Source organism: Lepidochelys kempii, chromosome 1 (assembly GCF_965140265.1).
Source record: "Lepidochelys kempii isolate rLepKem1 chromosome 1, rLepKem1.hap2, whole genome shotgun sequence".
Taxonomy (NCBI): domain Eukaryota; kingdom Metazoa; phylum Chordata; order Testudines; family Cheloniidae; genus Lepidochelys; species Lepidochelys kempii.
Window position 1 is genome coordinate 290,151,359 of NC_133256.1, and position 18,308 is coordinate 290,169,666.

An 18,308-nucleotide genomic window follows, 5' to 3' on the forward strand; every position below is an offset into this window, starting at 1 on the left:
AAGCCTGATCCTCAAGTAAATAAGATTTTTCCCATTGACTTAATTAATTAGGTTTGATCCCAAATTGGACATTTTGTTTTAATTTGCAAAGATTATATTAGAAACTATATTAAAATATCATTAAATTCTGTGTTTTGGATTGTCAGTAGCTGGGGGGAGGAGAGAGTGCCCTGACAATATTAGATACACTTAAGTAAATAAAACAAGTTCCATCCTATTATATTGTGTTAGGATATTGCCATGGTTGCTGACCAGTCAGAATGCAGGATTTAATGTTAGTACTTATAATTGACTAATATGAGACAATATTAACTTAAAGCAGAATAATTTTGATTGGTTAACACTGTAGTGTCATTCATGCATATCCAGTTTCAAAAAGTATCTATTTTTTGTGTGACTTAAGGTTCATTGCACAACAATGCCTACTGTGCATGTCATTTGTGACATCAGGAGGTGTTTTCCCAACCATTTGGTTAGTGAAGGTGACAACTGGCCCACTTCTGTTTATTGTTAGATCCACAGGTATATATTTTCAGTGGTCCAGCTGGCAATTTGAGGGTGCATTTGGAAAAAATTTGGGTGCATTTTTTGCCCTTATGATTAATTGCAGGAGCTATTACAACATACGAGATTGCAGGTGCTAATCAAATAGTTGGATATGTAACTATTGAGATTTGCACCTGCATTCATGTGCAATGGGAGGCTAGTTTCCAGCCTGCCTGAAAGTTTACCCCAAATTGTATTGCTGTGTATGTATGATTTTTGTCAGTGATTCAAGCTCTTATTGTGCACGTACACGCAGTCTCTCACATGATTCTTTGTCTTTTGCTTTGTTAAAAACAAAGGCCACATATCTAAAGCCTGCTAAAAGGTCAGAATTAATTTCTTATAATTACAAAACCAGGAGACTGCTGTCCTAGCTCTCAGCCAGGTCCAGTAGCAGAGGAGCCTGAAGCTGATTACATCTCACAGCAGACTAGAAATGCATTTTGGGATTAAGTGCGGTGAGATGACTGCTTTTTTTTTTTTTTAATCATCTCTCCGGTGCCTAGTCAGAGGTCTCTATCCTTCCCAAATTTAAAAAAGAAACACTTTAGATTTTTTCATATTATTATTACTATGTTTTGATTGATTAAATTTCTAGTCAAAGGACTCTGACCAGCCAAACAAGAAGTGGAGGGGGAGAGGCAGGATTAAGAGACAGTTTGAACTGTTGATTTTTTTTTTTTAAAAGATAATTTCACAGGGAAATAAATTGTTTGTGAACTGTGTGCATCACTCTTCCACTATCCCGCCACAAAAACCAGCTGGCTAGCCATTCTGGCTACTCAAATCTTTGCTTTGTGACTGCCGCTGAAATAAAAAAACATGTGACCCAAGTCACTAAGCAGCAGCAAAAGTTTACTAGTACAAGCAGAAGAAAGTATTTTTTTGGCCCTCATTACCGTAATGTCTGGATGTCTCACAGTCTTCAATATTTTGATCTTCACACCTCTCTATTGTAGGGAACTACCATTATTCCCATTTTACAGGTGGGAAACTGAGGCAAAGAGAGTAAGGGCTTGTCTACACTGGCAAGTTTCTGGGCAGTAAAGTAGCTTTTGGTGCTCAAACTGCAGACGGGAACACACTGCCAAGCCACTTTGTGCGCAGAAACTCCTCAGCTGCAGCGCTGCAAAAAAATCACCTCGACGAGAGTCGTAAGGCTATTTGCGCAGAGGCTCCAGCACTCTATTGCCAGTGTAGACACTTGATTGCTTTCTGCACTGTAATTGGCCTCTGGAGCTGTCCCATAATGCCTCAAGCAACCGCTCTGCTCATTGTTTTGAACTCTGCTACCCTGGAGACATGCTCCCCTCCTCTTTCAAAGCACCATTTCTGACAGCCGCTGGGTGCTGTGCTGATCTGCTCCGGGACACAAAGCAAACCATTAAAGAGGAATGCTTATGCTGTTGAATACAGAGGCATGGGGGGGAGCTGTGCAGAGAGCCCAGGGAGAGCGGTGGGGGCTGATGTTGGGGGTTCCCCTCTTCCCCTGCCTCAGGACTGGTTGCTTCCTGCTGCTGTCTGAACTTACAAGACAGCGTGCTGACACACTCTCTATCCACCCAAACACACTGTCTCTCTCTCTCCCCTCCATACACACACGCACACACTCCCTGTCACACACTCTTCCCTCCTACCCCCCACCCCCATTTCAGTTGAAAAGCAGCTGGCAATGCAGTAGGATGCCCATGGAACAATGGGATTGGGAAACCTGCATCATGTGATGCTGTGCCTGTCCCAGTGCACTGCTGTCTTTGCCGCTCTAAGAGCTGCTAATGTGGATGTGCTCCAGCGTCACAAGGGGCACTGTGTGGACACGCATCAGCGGTTTAAGTCCAACGTTTTAATAGAAGTGGTATAACTTGTGGCGCAGAAACTTGCCAGTGTAGACCGACCTGAAGTGTTTTGCCCAGTGTCCCAAGGAAAATTTGTGGAGCAAAAAATGGACCCTGGGCTTCCAAGTCCCAGGCAATGTCCTTCCCATTGGACCATCCCTCTTCCTGTACTTGCATATTCTCAGAGGCATCACAAGCTGAAAATAAAGAAATACTTGCTTTAAAAGGAGCCTTTTTAAATTGTTTTTTTTTTTTTTTTTAAAAAAGAGAATCTGAGAGTCTCATGATTTCTTGCCTGTCCCCTCTCAGGAAAGATTGCCAGTTAGGTAGCCATGTGTGCCGCGTCTTCTCTAGCCCCAAACTAAAACACATTATTTTGTTTAATAGAATTCTTTGAAGTTATCAGTACTTCCATTACAGCAACACCTAGAGGCCCCAAATGAGATCAGGGCCCCATTATACTGGCCCCTGTTCACACACCTAGTGAGAGAGAGTCTCTGCGCTGTAGAGCTTACAGTCTAAACAGACAAGATAGACAAGTGTGGAAGGGGAAACAGGTGCAGAAAGGTGAGATGACTTGCCCAGGGTCCCACGGCATACCAGGGGCAGGCTGGGACTGGAAGCCTGGTCTCCCGAGTGTTCAGTGTCCCCTCCGCTGACCCATGCTATCTGCCAAGTTAGAACGGATAAGCTTCATCATTCCAAATTCATTTCATAGTAAAATATTTTGTTTGTCAGGGATTTCTGGTGTCTGATACTTTATTATACTGCAAAGGGGGCTCGTGGTCTGCTGTGTTGCTTCAGGGGATGCAGGGGCTAATCAGTACTGGAACTCAGTGATTGATCTCTCACGTGGGCAACTTAGGGAGATAGGGTTAGAGCAGCTATGTCTGGCCCCATCCATGCCCTCCTGGTTAAGAGGAAGTTGGTTCCCTTCCTTGCTCTGGTGAAGTTGAGGCTCTTGGCTGGAACAGCCCCCAAGAGCAGGATCTTTAAGAAACTGAGCTAATTCCATGTGTTTTGTAGCCCTGCTGATGGCATGTCTGTGGATTCCTTCCTCTTCCCGTAGTTATGGGTGACAGGGAGGAGAGGGAGAGTGTGAGCCGTAGCTGTGTCAGGAGTGCAGCCTGCTCTCTCTTGTCCTGAAGCAGAGCCCAGTGAATATGCACCCAGCTGGGGCACAGGGAATGAGTAGTAAAGTTAGGAATTAGGGGCATAAGCGAGCAAGTGGAAGGCTGAGGAAGTGTGTGTGTACGCTGACTCATTCAGGCTTCCTTCCTAATCCAGGGAGGGCCACTTGTCCAGAGAATACTACTTCTACAGAAGAAGCACTGCTGACAGAACCAGAGAGCCATGCTGGCATAGCATCCCCTCTGACCAGCAAGGGTCTTCCTTAAACGGCGAAACTGACTCAGGGGCAGAACTTCTAGCTCTGCTCCTAAATCACCTGAGGCAGAAGCTCTTCTCCTCTCTGCCCCATCCTGGCACCCTCCCACTATAACAGACAGAGGAGGAGAGCTGCCACAGCCTTCCTACAGTAACTGAAGACGAAGAGTTACCACACCAGTAAATGGCGCCCCCCCCCCCCGCAAAAAAGTGAGAGAACTACAGTAAGCAGAAACTGCCAAACAGGGAGAGGCAAAATGCACTCTGCTGTGGACAGCTCTGTGCAGGTCTTAATGACTTCTATCTTGCTCATAGGTGTTAATACTTCCTCTCCTTAAAGAGTGAATTAGAGCTAGTCAGAATATGTTGGGGGAGGCCCTTCTGCTGAAAAGTTTGACAAAACCCGCTAAACTTTTTGGAATATCAAAAACCAAAATATTTCAGCTGAAAAACTAAGTGTTTGTATTCAAAAATTGCGCCACCTAGTCTCATGTGAGTTGTAGTTAAGGTGCCTTATGCTCTCCTCTGTGGGCTGGGCTCTTTAGCCAGACTGCATCTTCCAAGGTGCACCACTTTCTCCTCTCTCTGTGAGGGTAGGGCATCTGTGCTAGGGGTCACTGGCCATGGTACTTCATGGGAAATTATAGTTCTATGGAAAAACAGCTTTGAAAGAATTGTTTCAATCAGCACTCGTGAACTTTGAGTGATTCTAAGCCATGGGTGAAATTTTGGTCCCACTGAAGCCAAAGATGCCTGAATTTCACCCCATGTTTCAAGTTAATGAGATTGGATGGGATGCTGCTTTCACAGATATCTAGAATTTAAGACCAGAAGGGACCATTAGCTCATCTAATCTGACCTCCTGTATATCACACACCATTAAATGTTGCCCAGTTACCCCTTTACTGAACCCCATAACTTTGGTTTGACTAAAAGCCTAGGTAGCATTTGGCTAAAGTATATCTTTCAGAAAGGGAGCCGGTCTTGATTTGAAGATATGAAGAGCTGGGAGAATCCATCACCTCCCTTGATAGTTTGTTTCCGTGGTCAGTCACCCTGAATGATAAAAATGCATGCCTTTTATTTCTAATTTGTATGGCTTCAGCTTCCACCCTTGTATTCTTGTTATGCCTTTCTCCTCTAGATTAAAGAACCCTTTAGTATATCTCCCCACCCCGCCCCGAACATACTTATACACTGTAATCAAATCACCTCTCTGTCTTCTTTTCGATAAGCTAAACAGATTGAGCTCTTCAGATGTCTCACTATATGGCATTTTCTCTAGCCCTATAATTGTTTTTGTGGCTCTTTTGGCACCTTCTCCAGTTTTTCAAAAATCCCTTTTTTAAAATGTGGACACCGGAACTGGATTCAGTATTCCAGTATGGGTTTTATCAATGCTGTACACAGAGGTAATATCACTTCTCTACTCCTACTCACTTCTCCCCTCTTTATACATAAAGGGTTGCATTAATCCTTTTTGTGACAACATTGCACTGGGCGCTTATGTTGGGTTGTGTGTCCACTATTAACCACTACGTCCTTTTCAGTCACTGTTTTACAGGAGGCAGTCCCCCATTCTGTAAGTATGGCCCTCATCATGTTTTGTTAAGTCATAGTTAGAAAAAGACAATGTAGGTGAGGTAATATCTTTTATTGGACCAACTACTTGAGTTCTGGGGAAGGTAATCAGATAGAGAGAGGTTTACTTAATCATTTTATAATTCATGTCTTGAAAGATGCATGTCATTAGAGCAACATTAGGTTAATAATGAAATGTTAATTTCAGCAATACAGCTCATTAGCATTTTGAATTGCAAGAATTTTCAGTGATGGGGTAAACGTGATATTGCAAAGGGGATTTTGTGCTAGGATTAGGATGTAGTAGCTCAGATTGACTGCCCTTTCTTGACATTCTGATTTGTGACATATCTCTGAGAAATTACCCGCGTATATACTTGTTCATTAGCCCATTTGTTTATAAGCCGACCCCCCCCCAAGATGGATAAGTAAAAATGGTAAAAACTGTGTGACCCTTTCATAAGCTGACCCAATATTTCAGGGGTTGGCAAACTTTGGCTCCCAGCCCATCAGGGTAAGCCGCTGGCGGGTCGGGACGTTTTGTTTACCTGGAGCGTTCACAGGCACGGAGCCCCTCAGCTCCCAGTGGCGCCACTTCCTGAAGCTCCCATTGTCTGGGAACAGCAAACAGCGGCCACTGGGAGCTGAGGGACTTCGTGCCTGTGAACCCTCCAGGTAAATGAAACGTCCCGACCCTCCAGTGGCTTACCCTGATGGGCCGGGAGCCAAAGTTTGCCAACTCCTGCTACATTTTAAAAGCTGGCGTCGCAAGAAACTCAAAAGTTTTGCTAGAATTATTTTAATGTAATCTAACAAGAAAACCTGTTGTTTTTATAACAATAATTGAACAAATATGTAACAATATGTAATAACTGAACAAATATGTAACAAGTAACTTAGAACAATATGAGACTTTAAAAAGTCTTAAAATCCTTCAAAGTCTGAATCAGTCTCTGATTCACCAAACAGTTCATTAAACTCAGCTTCAGTCACAGCTGCACCTGCATTGTCATCGTAGATGTCAGCCGTGTCGTCTTCAGACTCAGATTCCTTCTCATCATCAGCCTCTGTTGTGTCATCATCAAATATGGCATCCTCTTCTGACCCGTCGAGTGCATTGCTGATACAGCATTTCCTAAATGATTTTTCTATCATTTCCGAGAGAATGGACACCCACATGTCCTTGATCCATTGGGCGACCAGATTGATTTCGGGCTTCATAAGATTCCCGCCTTTTGTCAACTTCACCATGCCTTAGCACATCCATTCAGACCACGTTTTGCGTAGCCTGTCTTTTAAAGGGTTTGTTCAGGCAGACATCAAGTGGTTGTAGAACTGAAGTTAAGCCTCCAAGTATTACAGCCAAAGTAGTTTTCATATTTTTGGCCACATTTTTCACTTCATCCGTCTTGTGTGCCCTGAACATGTCCCAAATGAGCATAGCAGGTTTCTTGAAAAGTGCTCCTGGTCTCTTATTCCACACTTTTCCCAGCCATTCAATAGTCCCACTTTCATTCATCCATCCATCCCTTTTTGTGTGCACGTACAATGACACCAGCAGAAAATTTCATGTTTTTAGGTAAGGTTTTTCTTTTAAAAATAACAGGAGGGCTTTGATCCATTTGCCAAACACCATAAAACCACTGTAAAATGGATTTTTTCGTGGCCAGTGGTTTTAATTAAAACTGTTTTTTCACTAACACTGGTTACCGTTCTATTGCTCGGGAGATCGAATGTCATTGGTGTTTCGTCCATATTTCCTATTTGTGACCGTTCAAATGCATATTCCTTTCGATATTTTATAATCAACCAGGGGTTGGCAACCTTTCAGAGGTGGTGTGCCGAGTCTTCATTTAGTCACTCTAATTTAAGGTTTAGCATGCCAGTAATACATTTTAACATTTTTCGAAGGGCTCTTTCTATAAGTCTATAATATAGAACTAAACTATTTTTGTATGTAAAGTAAATAAGGTTTTTAAAGTGTTTAAGAAACTTCATTTAAAATTAAATAAAAATGCAGAGGCCCCCAGACCGGTGGCCAGGACCCGGGCAGTGTGCGTGCCACTGAAAATCAGTTCACATGCTGCCTTCAGCACCCATGCCATAGGTTGCCTACCCCTGTAATAAACCTTTGGAAAGATTCAATTTTTTTCTTCCAGATCTCTCGGCAGCTTTTGCGCTATCTTTGTGCTCTGACGAAGACAGAGACTATGACGGTTCATGAAGCGAGTACACCAACCCGCTGATGCGACAAACATTGATGGCTTTACTGACTTGTATTTGTCATCTTTCGACATTTGTAGAGCACGCAGACAAATTCCAGTTCTAGTGACAATGTGCTCATTTTGTCGACATTCAACAACCCAATTATTGAGATCTTTCTCCAGCTCGGGAAATGAAGTGCACCTCGAACATTTTTTCTTGCTTCTTGGCATGTCTTTTAGTGTTTTATTTTTTCGCCATTTTCTTACTTGCTTCTCATTGATACAGAATTCACGAGCAGCGGCGCAATTATTGTTTGCTTCTGCATATACAACGACTTTAAGTTTGAACGCTGCGTGATAAGCAGACCTTTTTTCTTTTGATTTCACTGTTCATTTTAAATACCAGTATGAAAATAGATTTATTATTGTAGTTATAGATTTTTGTAGGATTTTATACAGGAATGTCACCTGCTTTATCACTGTCAAATTATTATTATTCTTTGTTTATTTCAAAGCAGCCCTGTAGATTGGCATGTCTGTGAGGATAACAGGCTATTTCAATTTTATTAGAGATTCCATCAATTCTGCACATTATATTTTTATATTGGCTCGAGTCTTATGAAGTCCATTGGTAGAAATGCATGAAGAGATCAAGTTACTGCTCTTTTAGTGTTCCTTTCAAGCCAATCTAGTCCACTAAACAAAGCCTTTGCAACTTTAAAAGGCTACAGTACTGACATCAATAAATGGGTCAGCAAACTTTGGCTCCCGGCCTGTCAGGATAAGCCACTGGCGGGTTGGGACATTTTGTTTACCTGGAGCATCTGCAGGCATGGAGCCCCTCATTTTGTTTACAAATGACAATGTATTAGATATTCAATTAAATGATTTCATAGAGTTTTTAAAATCATCAAATTGTGGTGTATACCCATTTATAAGCTGACCCCTGCTCTTTGATGCATCACCTTTTTACCAAAAATATTCAGCTTATGAACGAGTATATACGGTATCTAAGTTTTGCTTTTCATATGGCCTTTTTTGCATCTTGGTGCTCCTTGACTCATTGCTCATTTTGGGTAAAAATTCATCCTGGTGTAGCAAAGCAACACAAATCCTATGGGACTTAAGTTGTGTGTAGACCTTGTGCTACCTTGTTGTGGAGGTGGATTTTTTGTCCTGTGTGACAGAATGAAGTATATCTCTATCACAACAGTGTCTGTTGCTATAATCATCTTGCCTGTGGGTGTCTGTCCATTTAAATTAAGCCCTGAGTCAGCAAAACACATACACAGGTGCTTAGGTCCTGTTGACTTCAATGAGACTTAATATTAAGCATGTGCTGAGTGGTGATTTTAGGGTGGGATTTTTCAGAAGTGCCAAAATGACTTAGGAGCACAAATTTCTCATTGCTGTATTTTTCTATCATATTCATTTTTAAAAAGAGAAAGATTTGGGAAATGTATATTACTGCCCTGTGACTTGCAGAGAAGATGCGGGATGTGGCGATATGAAGGTATGTGCCAGATCATGCCCAGCAACGTCTTTACCTTATCAAAAGAGAAAAAGAGATTGTAAACTTATAAACCAGGAACCTGATGGAAGCAGCAAAGAAGTAAGATTTGATATGTTTATCTCCACAATGAGAACTGAAAACTTACATTTGAATGAAACAATGCAATGGGGCAGTGTGACACACTTGAGTGATGAAACTCAAGGATGTTCTCATTATTACTGCAATGATCTTCCATTCTGACTTAAATTTAAAAAAATCTTTCACTGTTTCCAGATACCTTTGACAGCCACCATGCTGATTGATACACCAGGGACCTTTAGACCTGAAAGTGTGATCTTAAACTGAGAGCTATAACACACCTATATTCTCTGTGGATTAACACAGAAGGGCACGCTTAACAGACACAGACCAGTGGGTTACGTACATCTTCTGATTGGAGGAAGCTCATCCCAAGCATATGAGGCCCACTGCAGTACAAATCCTGCATGAGTCCCCACTTATGTGGTGGTTATCATCTTGTCCAGTGCTAGGGATTGAACCAGGGACTTCCAAAACTAGGAGCTAGATTCTCTAAGTCTCAAGCTAAAGAGGCAGGCTTTCAAAACTGAAAGCTGTAACAAACCCATATCCTGTATGGATACAGACTCAGAAGAGGACACTGAACACCCACTGACCAGTGAGATACACACTCAAAAGTGTTTCTGGGAAGTAGAGACCACATGAGTACAGCTATTCAGCAAGATAATTTGGGAAAGCCAGCAGGGGCAGGAGCAGAAGAACATACTTTTACACAAGGAAAAGAGATTTCAGAAAAAACACGCTTAAAAACCTCATGAGCTCCTGCTGTAGATAGAGATGAAGCCAAATATGTAGGCAACATTACCATGTTTGCAGAGATAAGGGAAACCTATCCAGTGCTTTTTATTGTCATTTCAATGACCTTTCACCCTGCTTTTAGTTTAAAACTAACTGGATCACTTTGTATAGCAAGTTTCTCTTTGCCATTTTAAAACGGCAGTGGTGGGGGTTTGGGTGGCTCAGATCATGAAATATGGCAGGGCTTGAAAAATTTATTTACCGGTGTTATCTGCGGAGGCTTCCCTGGAGAGTGAGGGGGCCTAACGCATTAATTTCTACACGTTTCAAGCTTCACTTACAAAACGAAAAGATATTAAGCCCCTGAATCCAGCAATGTATTACTCTAATTTAATGCCAGTGTGGTTGCGCTACCATAAAACTGGAGTCATACTGTGGTGAATCAGGCTGTAAGTTCCTAACCCTTATGACTGAGAACTTTACAAATGTGATTAAACATAGTATTGTCGTCTTGAGTCTGCAGACAGTTATTTCCCAGTCCCATTGCTGGTAGTTATCCCCAAGTACAGTGAAGTTGTAAGTGGACTCCACGTAGTTTCCCTATATCTAGTTGACAATGAAGGCTTCAAATGTATCAGGCACCTACTCTTCAGATGCCAATATGAAAGATGGAGCCTTTGGCAGGGCCCAAGGATAGGCCCCCGGTAAGAATCCCTCCTCCTTCCCCGCCTTAGCAGTTGCTCTTAGGCAGGGAATTGAACCTGGGTCTCCCACGTGCTAGTCAGTAGCCTGACTCCTGGGCTGCTGGGCATAAGGTGGGGGACACCACTACCACAGCCGCCGCGTCCTTGGTTTTATGAGTCCAGCCCTTCATTTCCTTTGCTTTTTATTTCTTAAGTGGTTTAAAATGCCCATAAATGAAAAAAATAAAACATTTTGTTTGACCCAAAGCAATTTTTGTTCCAATGTTTCAATTTACCAAAAATTCCAAAAATACTGGCTTCCGTTAGACCACCACGTACAGTGAATTTTTAAAATTATTTTTCTGAACTGCCAGCCAACCAAAAAGTCAGTTATTCGCTCCCCTCTAGTTATTACTATTAGAAAGCTCGTTGGGAACCTCACAGTGGATAAATGACCATGTCAAAAGTATCTAGCCTCACTGCAAGTGGCCCATTTGTCATTCACAAGGGAGAGAAGGCAAAGATAGAGTGGCATGTTTAATTAGCCTCCTATCCCAGAGGTGTCGTACCTCCTGGGCATGTTTGGTGTAGTATGCTGAAAACTGTAAATTTATGAGCCTTTTGGAGGAGGGGGGAAGCCAAGTGACATGACATATTTCTCCTTTCCAGAAAGAAACCTACTCTTTGTATCATGGGACAGTTAGTTATACCTCATCTACTGTAGCTGACCTGTCAGTGGTGCTAGGGTCACTGATAACTGTGTATGTGGTGATCTTCATTTTCTTTTTCTCATAAACAGGAAAATGATGGCATCAGCTTGTACTACTGGTCACTGTTTGACGGCCATGCTGGATCTGGGGCAGCTGTTGTAGCCTCCAAACTGCTTCATCGCCATATTGTGGAGCAGCTGCAGGAGATTGTGGAGATCCTGAAGAACTCTGCAGTCCTTCCCCCAACCTGCCTAGGAGAGGAGCCAGAAAGCATGGTAGCTAACAGCAGAACTCTAACCAGGGCAGCCTCCCTGCGTGGCGGGGTTGGGGCTCCGGGCTCACCCAACACCCCTCCAACACGCTTCTTTACAGAGAAGAAGATCCAACATGAGAGCCTTGTTACTGGGGCTATTGAAAGCGCATTCAAGGAAATGGTAGGTATATTTCAGGGGTGTTGACTACTTTGTTACTCAGTTTAATGAGTAATGTGGTTGGGGGAGATGAATTTCTTTTCACTTGTTTGGTCTGGACTTAGGTGTGTATTTACTGGCTCTCAGTCCTAAAGTATCTGAGCACCTCAGAATTTTCATGTGCTTATCCTTGCCATGCCACTGGGAGTGGGGCAGTGCTGTCATCCCCACTTTACAGATGGGGAGCCGTCGCACGAAGAGGCTCCTACCAAAGTTACACAGGAAAAAATAATTAAACCTAGGTCTCCTAAGCCCCAGGCGGCTGCATTAACCACTGGACCATTCTTCTGGTCACATTGTTGTCTAACTTGCTGACGTGGCTTTTAGAAGCTGTTTTTTAAAAAAGGGAGGTGTATTATGTAGAAAGCTACGTTGCTCCACAATAGTAGATATGAGCTTTCAATGGTGAGATAAATTATTTACACTAGTCTGGATATTTCATAATAGAAAATGATGAAATTTGACCCTGGTGCAGTGGGATGGCCTCTGGCCCTGTATAGGAGGTGTGGAAAAAAGAGCTGCATGGAGGAGGCATCTATACCCCTCATGCCACAGGCAGGGTTTCTGCACCAGCCTTTCATGGGCTCATGTAGGAGGCCATGTTGTGGCAGGTTGCAGGTAGACCAGGGAAAGAGCCCCAGTACCCACCCATCTGGAGGAGCAGTGGCTGTTGTTTTTGCTCATAGGCTAGAATAGGGGCTGCACAGTAGCTCTGTACCCTGGCCCATTGTTTCGGGGGTGGGTCTCACCCCTCCACTCATTTGTGCTTTACTCACATGGATTCTTGGGGTGAAATTCTGGCTCCACTGAAGTCAGTGGCAAAATTTCCATTTGACTTCAGTGAGGCTAGGGATTCACCCTCAATGGATATCCCCTACCGGAGCCTGATTCTGCAAACTCTTGCCACTGTGCATAGTGCTTGCTAGCCTGAGATGGCTCCTAGCAGTTAGGACTATGCCTGATAATAAATGCTTGTGGGATCAGGCCCTAGGAAATGACACTATTCCGTGTCTTAAAAAAGCTTCCTCTTTGTGCAGAAAAGTTTAAACTAAGCATTTCCCAGAGATTTTCTTCTCAAGGTGAAGTACAAAGGCAGGACTCAATCATAGTTTTTCCTCATATATGTGAATTAGTATATGCGTCTAATTAGCAGACTACAGCAGTTATTCCAGAAAAGAACTGTTTCATTTCTGCACTCAAGTAATTACAATGATTAGTTCTTTGTGTAGTGCTTTTCTTCCCAAAGAATCAGAAAGCTCTTTGCAAACTACTGTACAACTGAAAATATTCACTGTAAAATACGTTGTACATTTTTATTGCAAATCTTTTTTTACTATTACATGACACAATGATAGAAGTTGCACAGAATCAAATATATTTAAATTAGCATTATGAAGTATACCCCACAACATCATAATAAATGCACATGGCTTAGTATAGCACTGAGGGCCCTGCCTGAAATTTGGGCCCCATTGTGCTAGGGACTGTGCACACAAATCATGGCAATTTCTCTCTCATTGTCACTAGCTGGCATCGTGGTAGGGTTTATTCAAGATGAGCATCTCCTGTCCCATGCCTTTGATCAAATGTTGCAGGCTGGGGACCTTTTATTCCCACTTCTGCTTCTCCTTGTTGTCTCCAGGAATGGCTCTCAGTGGTTACCCCAGTACAATAACAATTCTAACTAAAAAAGGCAGTTTTATTAGGGAAAAAATAAGAGTAAATACAATATATCCAGTCTAAAGTCTGGGTAACATCTTGTGCTTATAATGGGTTTCAGCAAAAGAATAATATTTCTTTCTTTCTCTCTCTCTGTGTGAGAGTTATGTAACATCAGCATTTCTAAGGCTGACACACTCCTCCCACCTCTCTAACTCTGTCCTCCTTTATACGCCTGGTGCTCTCTGAAATAAGTGTGAGCCTCCTTGATATCACTGTAGTCATTCTTTATTAGTACCTCATCCATATTTTGGTTTTATGCTAGTCCAACCCGTTTGAGTTAGCTTATTTACATGGGTTCCTTACTAGCACAATGTATCATTGTACCCAATGTTTAACAAAAACCAGCATTCCTAAAGTAGGCAGGCACGCTTCTCGGTTTTCTTTCCTGCAATACAGCACTTCACAGGAACCCTTTGAACCTGGATAAAGTGTTGGGTAGGTACATATAACCCTCTTTGCACATTCCTTCAGGTACTGCCTAACAGAAGGCCTTCAACTCCTCTCTTCTCCTGGAGTGTTGTGTACCATTACGCCTTTCTGCCCAGCCTCTTTCAAATGCTAATTAGGTCTTCCCTTTCTTGCCTGAAGTGTCAGACTCAATGTAACTCCCTTTTAGTCATAACTCAATTAATAATTCCAGTGTCTGTCAAATATGATTTCTTCTGGAGAGTGCTCACTCTAATAGACCCACACACAGTAAACTACATGGCACTCTGTTTATCTTCCATGGAAGGCTGTTACCCTACTTAGATATTTAAACTACTAACCACTCTCCTGTCTGTTTTTTTTTTTTTTTCTAGACTACAATGTTTGGTTATGTTGTAGCTTGTGTTAATTTATTTCCATGTTGTAACCTGGAATCACAAATGTTTATTCCAGGCCACACTCAGTTGGGTGTCCATTGTTAGCATTTACAATTACATTTGTTAACTTGAGTTAATGGAAAATCTGTTACAATACAACCCAAAGCAGTAGTCTGGACAAACCCTGAGTAGTTTATAGGCCATGTCCTGGGGAGCTGGAAGGGTATTTCCAAGTGTTCTTCTATATTAAGCTACTCAGATAATTTCATCAAACTCAACTCCATCAAACTCAGCTCGCTGAACTGAACAAAAGGGGGCTTATTTGAATTTCATCTGTTGGGTGTGTATGCATAGCTTTGTGCATCACAGGTGAGCCATCTACCTCTTCTTTCTTTTTTTGTTTTGAAGAGACTAAAGGAAAAAGCTTCCACTCCACACTCAGCCTTATGTAGAAAAAGTGCCACACAGAGTACACTCCCATCTGAAAAGTATATCCTCACCCCCAGTTATCCTGCTCTCAGGTCATGACTTAGTTTATATCTTTTTGTTTTTGTTGTATTGGGGTGAAACTTAGTTTGTGATACAGTTAAATGATACAAAGCTGTCTTACTTCTAAAATAACAGATGGGCTGAAGAGGTGGTGTTCAAATCCAGAACCAGGTTTGGATTCAACTTGAGATTCAAAATCAGGACTAAGATGTGTATTCAGTGTAGATGAAATCTAGTAAACTGTTCTTGTGAAATTTTCAGATCAAAATGGTGCAGATCTTGAGAGATGAGAATGTCCTCGTGTTTCTGCCGTTTTGAATGGTGGAAACACTTGAACGAATCCATTGTTTAAATAACTGACAAAACAAGAAGAGGGTTGACTTGGTGATGTAAGCATTATATTTCAGAATATCGGGCTTTTTTAGCATCACTTCTGGAGCCACAAGTTCAAATTCCAAGACAGTTACCTCAGCCCTTCATCAAACCTATTAGTTTTACTTAGAGGCTGCTGGTTCTCTTTGGAGATGGGCTGCTCTCTACTGTTGTGCGCACTCTTCAGTAAAGAGCTTTGAATTCGGACCTTGCTGTTGTTGCCTGTCTCTCTCCGGTCAGACAACGAACCGTGCCGTCGGGGGTTCGAGTCCTCGACACTTCTAATGTAGATGAAATAAATACCTGTTTCTTTTGAGTTAAACAGACTGAGAAGCCTGGGACCTGTATTGAAACAGGACATTACTTTCTGGATGGTCTGTACAGAGCGACTTGCATCTGCTTGATATCACATATGGATTCATTTGCTTTTTATGTTGTTTACAACCATGTATAATTGGGTCAAGATCAAACTTATTTACAAGCCCTACTTCTCTGAGTCTTACTAATGGATCTCAAGTTGGGGGGGAGAATAGGTATCGCTACTCTGTTTTAAACTTCTACTCAGGATCGAGTTGTTGCACAAAGAGGAAAGATTGCTTGTTCTTTTGAAGGCCATGATTAGCATTGCTTGGCCTTCCCTTTTTTGGAACGTGAGGCACATTGGGTAGGCCATGGCAATGAATTAACAAATACACTTTCAGCAGTCTTATACTTATATCTTATAGTTAGTTGGGGACTGGTCCTGCTTTGAGCAGGGGTTGGACTAGATGACCTCCTTCCAACCCTGATCTTCTATGATTCTATACTGTGATCAATCTACACTACAACTCTGACAGTATTAGCTCATGGTTGTCTGGCTTGGGTAAGTGAGTATGTATTCTAACAGCTTTTCCTGTAGCACTGTGGTTCAGACAATGCAACCTAAACTGTAAACAGCATCCCTATGATGATTCTTAAAACACTTTTGTCCCATCTATACTACAAACAAAAATCAATTTTTTTATTTTTTAAGTTTTTAAGTTTTGATTACAAAAATAGATGGTATCCCAGGCTCTGGAGGTTTAAACACTTTAAATTGCAAACCCCCCACACAAGAGAAGCATCAGCTGCCTAATATGTCAAAGTGAAAATGCAAAAATACCCAACCCTAGAAAGATCCTTGTCCACCCCTCTCTGCAGCCCTCCCCAAACCCTGAACAAATAAATGGGCTTTGCCGTGTTTCCTGGAGATTAATAGATTAACAGGACTGTTTTGGAGCAAAATGGCAATGAGATCCAGAGCTGAGGAGCCCTAATGGAAAGTGTCTGCCAGAAGCCCCCCTCCCTCTTTTTTAAGCAGAGATAACTTCAGCTTGAGATTCTAATTTCAACAGTAACATTATCTCATGAGGACAGAGGCAGTCAGTCTTTCATGTAGGCAGTCCTAAACCATTTCTGATCATGACTAAAACCAACATGAAACTCCAGCTGGAAACCAATCGTCAGGCAGGCTAGTTCATGAAGCACTGATGACATGTGCTTCTAGAATAATACTCCACTTAACAAGTAGACAGTGGCCTACTGCACCAGCGTTAGTTTCCAATGGGATTTTAGGTACAGCCTCATGGACCATGCAGATGTTAAAGTGGCAAAACATGGAAAATGGTCCATATCCAAGAGACGAGGTCACAACCTTGTGGAATTAAACAGCTTTCTTGCAGAGTGCAGTAATTTTAATCCTCTAAAAGCGAAGAGTGATCTAACACCATGCGGAAGTTGTGAAGTCAGGCAGTAAAAAGCTGATGGATACCTCGTTGAAAGATGCCAGTACAGTCTCTGACATGTTCTGGTGATGCTTTCCCTAATCTACCACCACCTCCGTATTGTCTGGACTGAACCTTAGCCAGCTTGCCCACATTAGTGTTCCAGCTTCAGCCAGGAACTGGGTCAGGCTTATATGGTGTTAAGTGTACTGAAGGCACTGCGACACATGCTGCGTCATAGATATGTTGAATAAGAGGGGTGAAAAAACTGAACGCTGCTGTACCTCAAATGAGAGCCCTTTGGGTAGAGCACCAGTTACCCTCTATGGCCACTCCAAGGGAAAAGAACATTCATCTAAGAGAAGCTCCATCTATTTCACACTAGGTGGCACAAGCAAGCCAAGCAACATATCCTGGTTGATGGCATCAATGGCAGCTGATCAGCATAGTATGAGCTTCGATAGCTGATCTTCATCCACTGTCAGGAAGAGATCATCCAGTGTAACCAATATAGTGTGTGCCAAACCCAGTCTCTATTTGGCTTGACAAGGATCAAGGATAACTGAGATGCTCTGAGTGTTGTCTCACCAGAACCTTCTCAGCAATCTTCCATGCTGAAGAATGGAAGGTGGAACAGTGGCCAGACAAGCCTATGCTGTCAACCTCAACTGGTTGATCAGACATCTGGTTGATCAGAGGCTGCAGAATGCTTTCTTAAAAGCAGTTGGCTGCCAGCTCTCTGTAAGGGCAGTGGTGGCAATCTTTTACCACAGATGTTTCCCCACTGCCCTTCACCAGCCAGGAAGAACATAGATCCAATTCTTGGACTGGAGCATAAAGTTCTCCCAACACCTGAGCATCTCAGGAAGTGGCACTGGGTGAAATTCAGGCAGAGAAGACTTGAGATTTACCCACTATAAGATTGCTTGGCTTGCTGTGAGGTGGTTGCAAAAATTCACTGAAAGATTCACCTTGTCACCATTGGAAATGAAAGAGTTATTGAGATGTGCAAGTTTTCACAGAAGTCAGTTACTGTAAATAGAGGATTTGGAAAGTCTCATGCCCCAGGGGCTTTACCCAAAATGATTCCCTCTATGGTGCTTCAGAGATACTGACCAGTTGAGAATTCTATACTCTGTCTGTCATGGCAACATACATACTGGACAAAGATTTTTCCAAGTAGTATGCAAAGAGTTAACGATCAGACATGTTCATCAAATTAATGGGAGCTACACAGCAAAATCTCCAGATACCATAGGGAAAATTTACTTCCACTATGAGAGGAAATCAAATTGGTAACAGTGGCTTAATTTTCCGTAAAAAGAAAAGGAGTACTTGTGGCACCTTAGAGATTAACAAATTTATTTGAGCATAAGCTTTCGTGAGCTACAGCTCACTTCATCGGATGCATTCAATGGAAAATACAGCGGGGAGAT

The 18,308-nt window shown here is 42.4% G+C and overlaps 1 protein-coding gene across 3 annotated transcripts in view; it reads left to right on the plus strand.

Annotated features, from left to right (window-relative positions):
- The window catches only part of PPM1H (protein phosphatase, Mg2+/Mn2+ dependent 1H), a 226,801-nt gene that overhangs the window by 108,827 nt on the left and 99,666 nt on the right, over window positions 1-18,308 (plus strand). For 2 of the 3 annotated variants that reach the window (XM_073327913.1, XM_073327914.1), the window contains exon 3: window positions 11,364-11,708. In XM_073327913.1, coding sequence (XP_073184014.1) covers window positions 11,364-11,708 — 345 coding nt within the window. Of the gene's footprint in view, window positions 1-8,017; window positions 9,165-11,363; window positions 11,709-18,308 lie in introns of those variants that run through there. The other variant, XM_073327915.1, reaches the window with a different exon arrangement.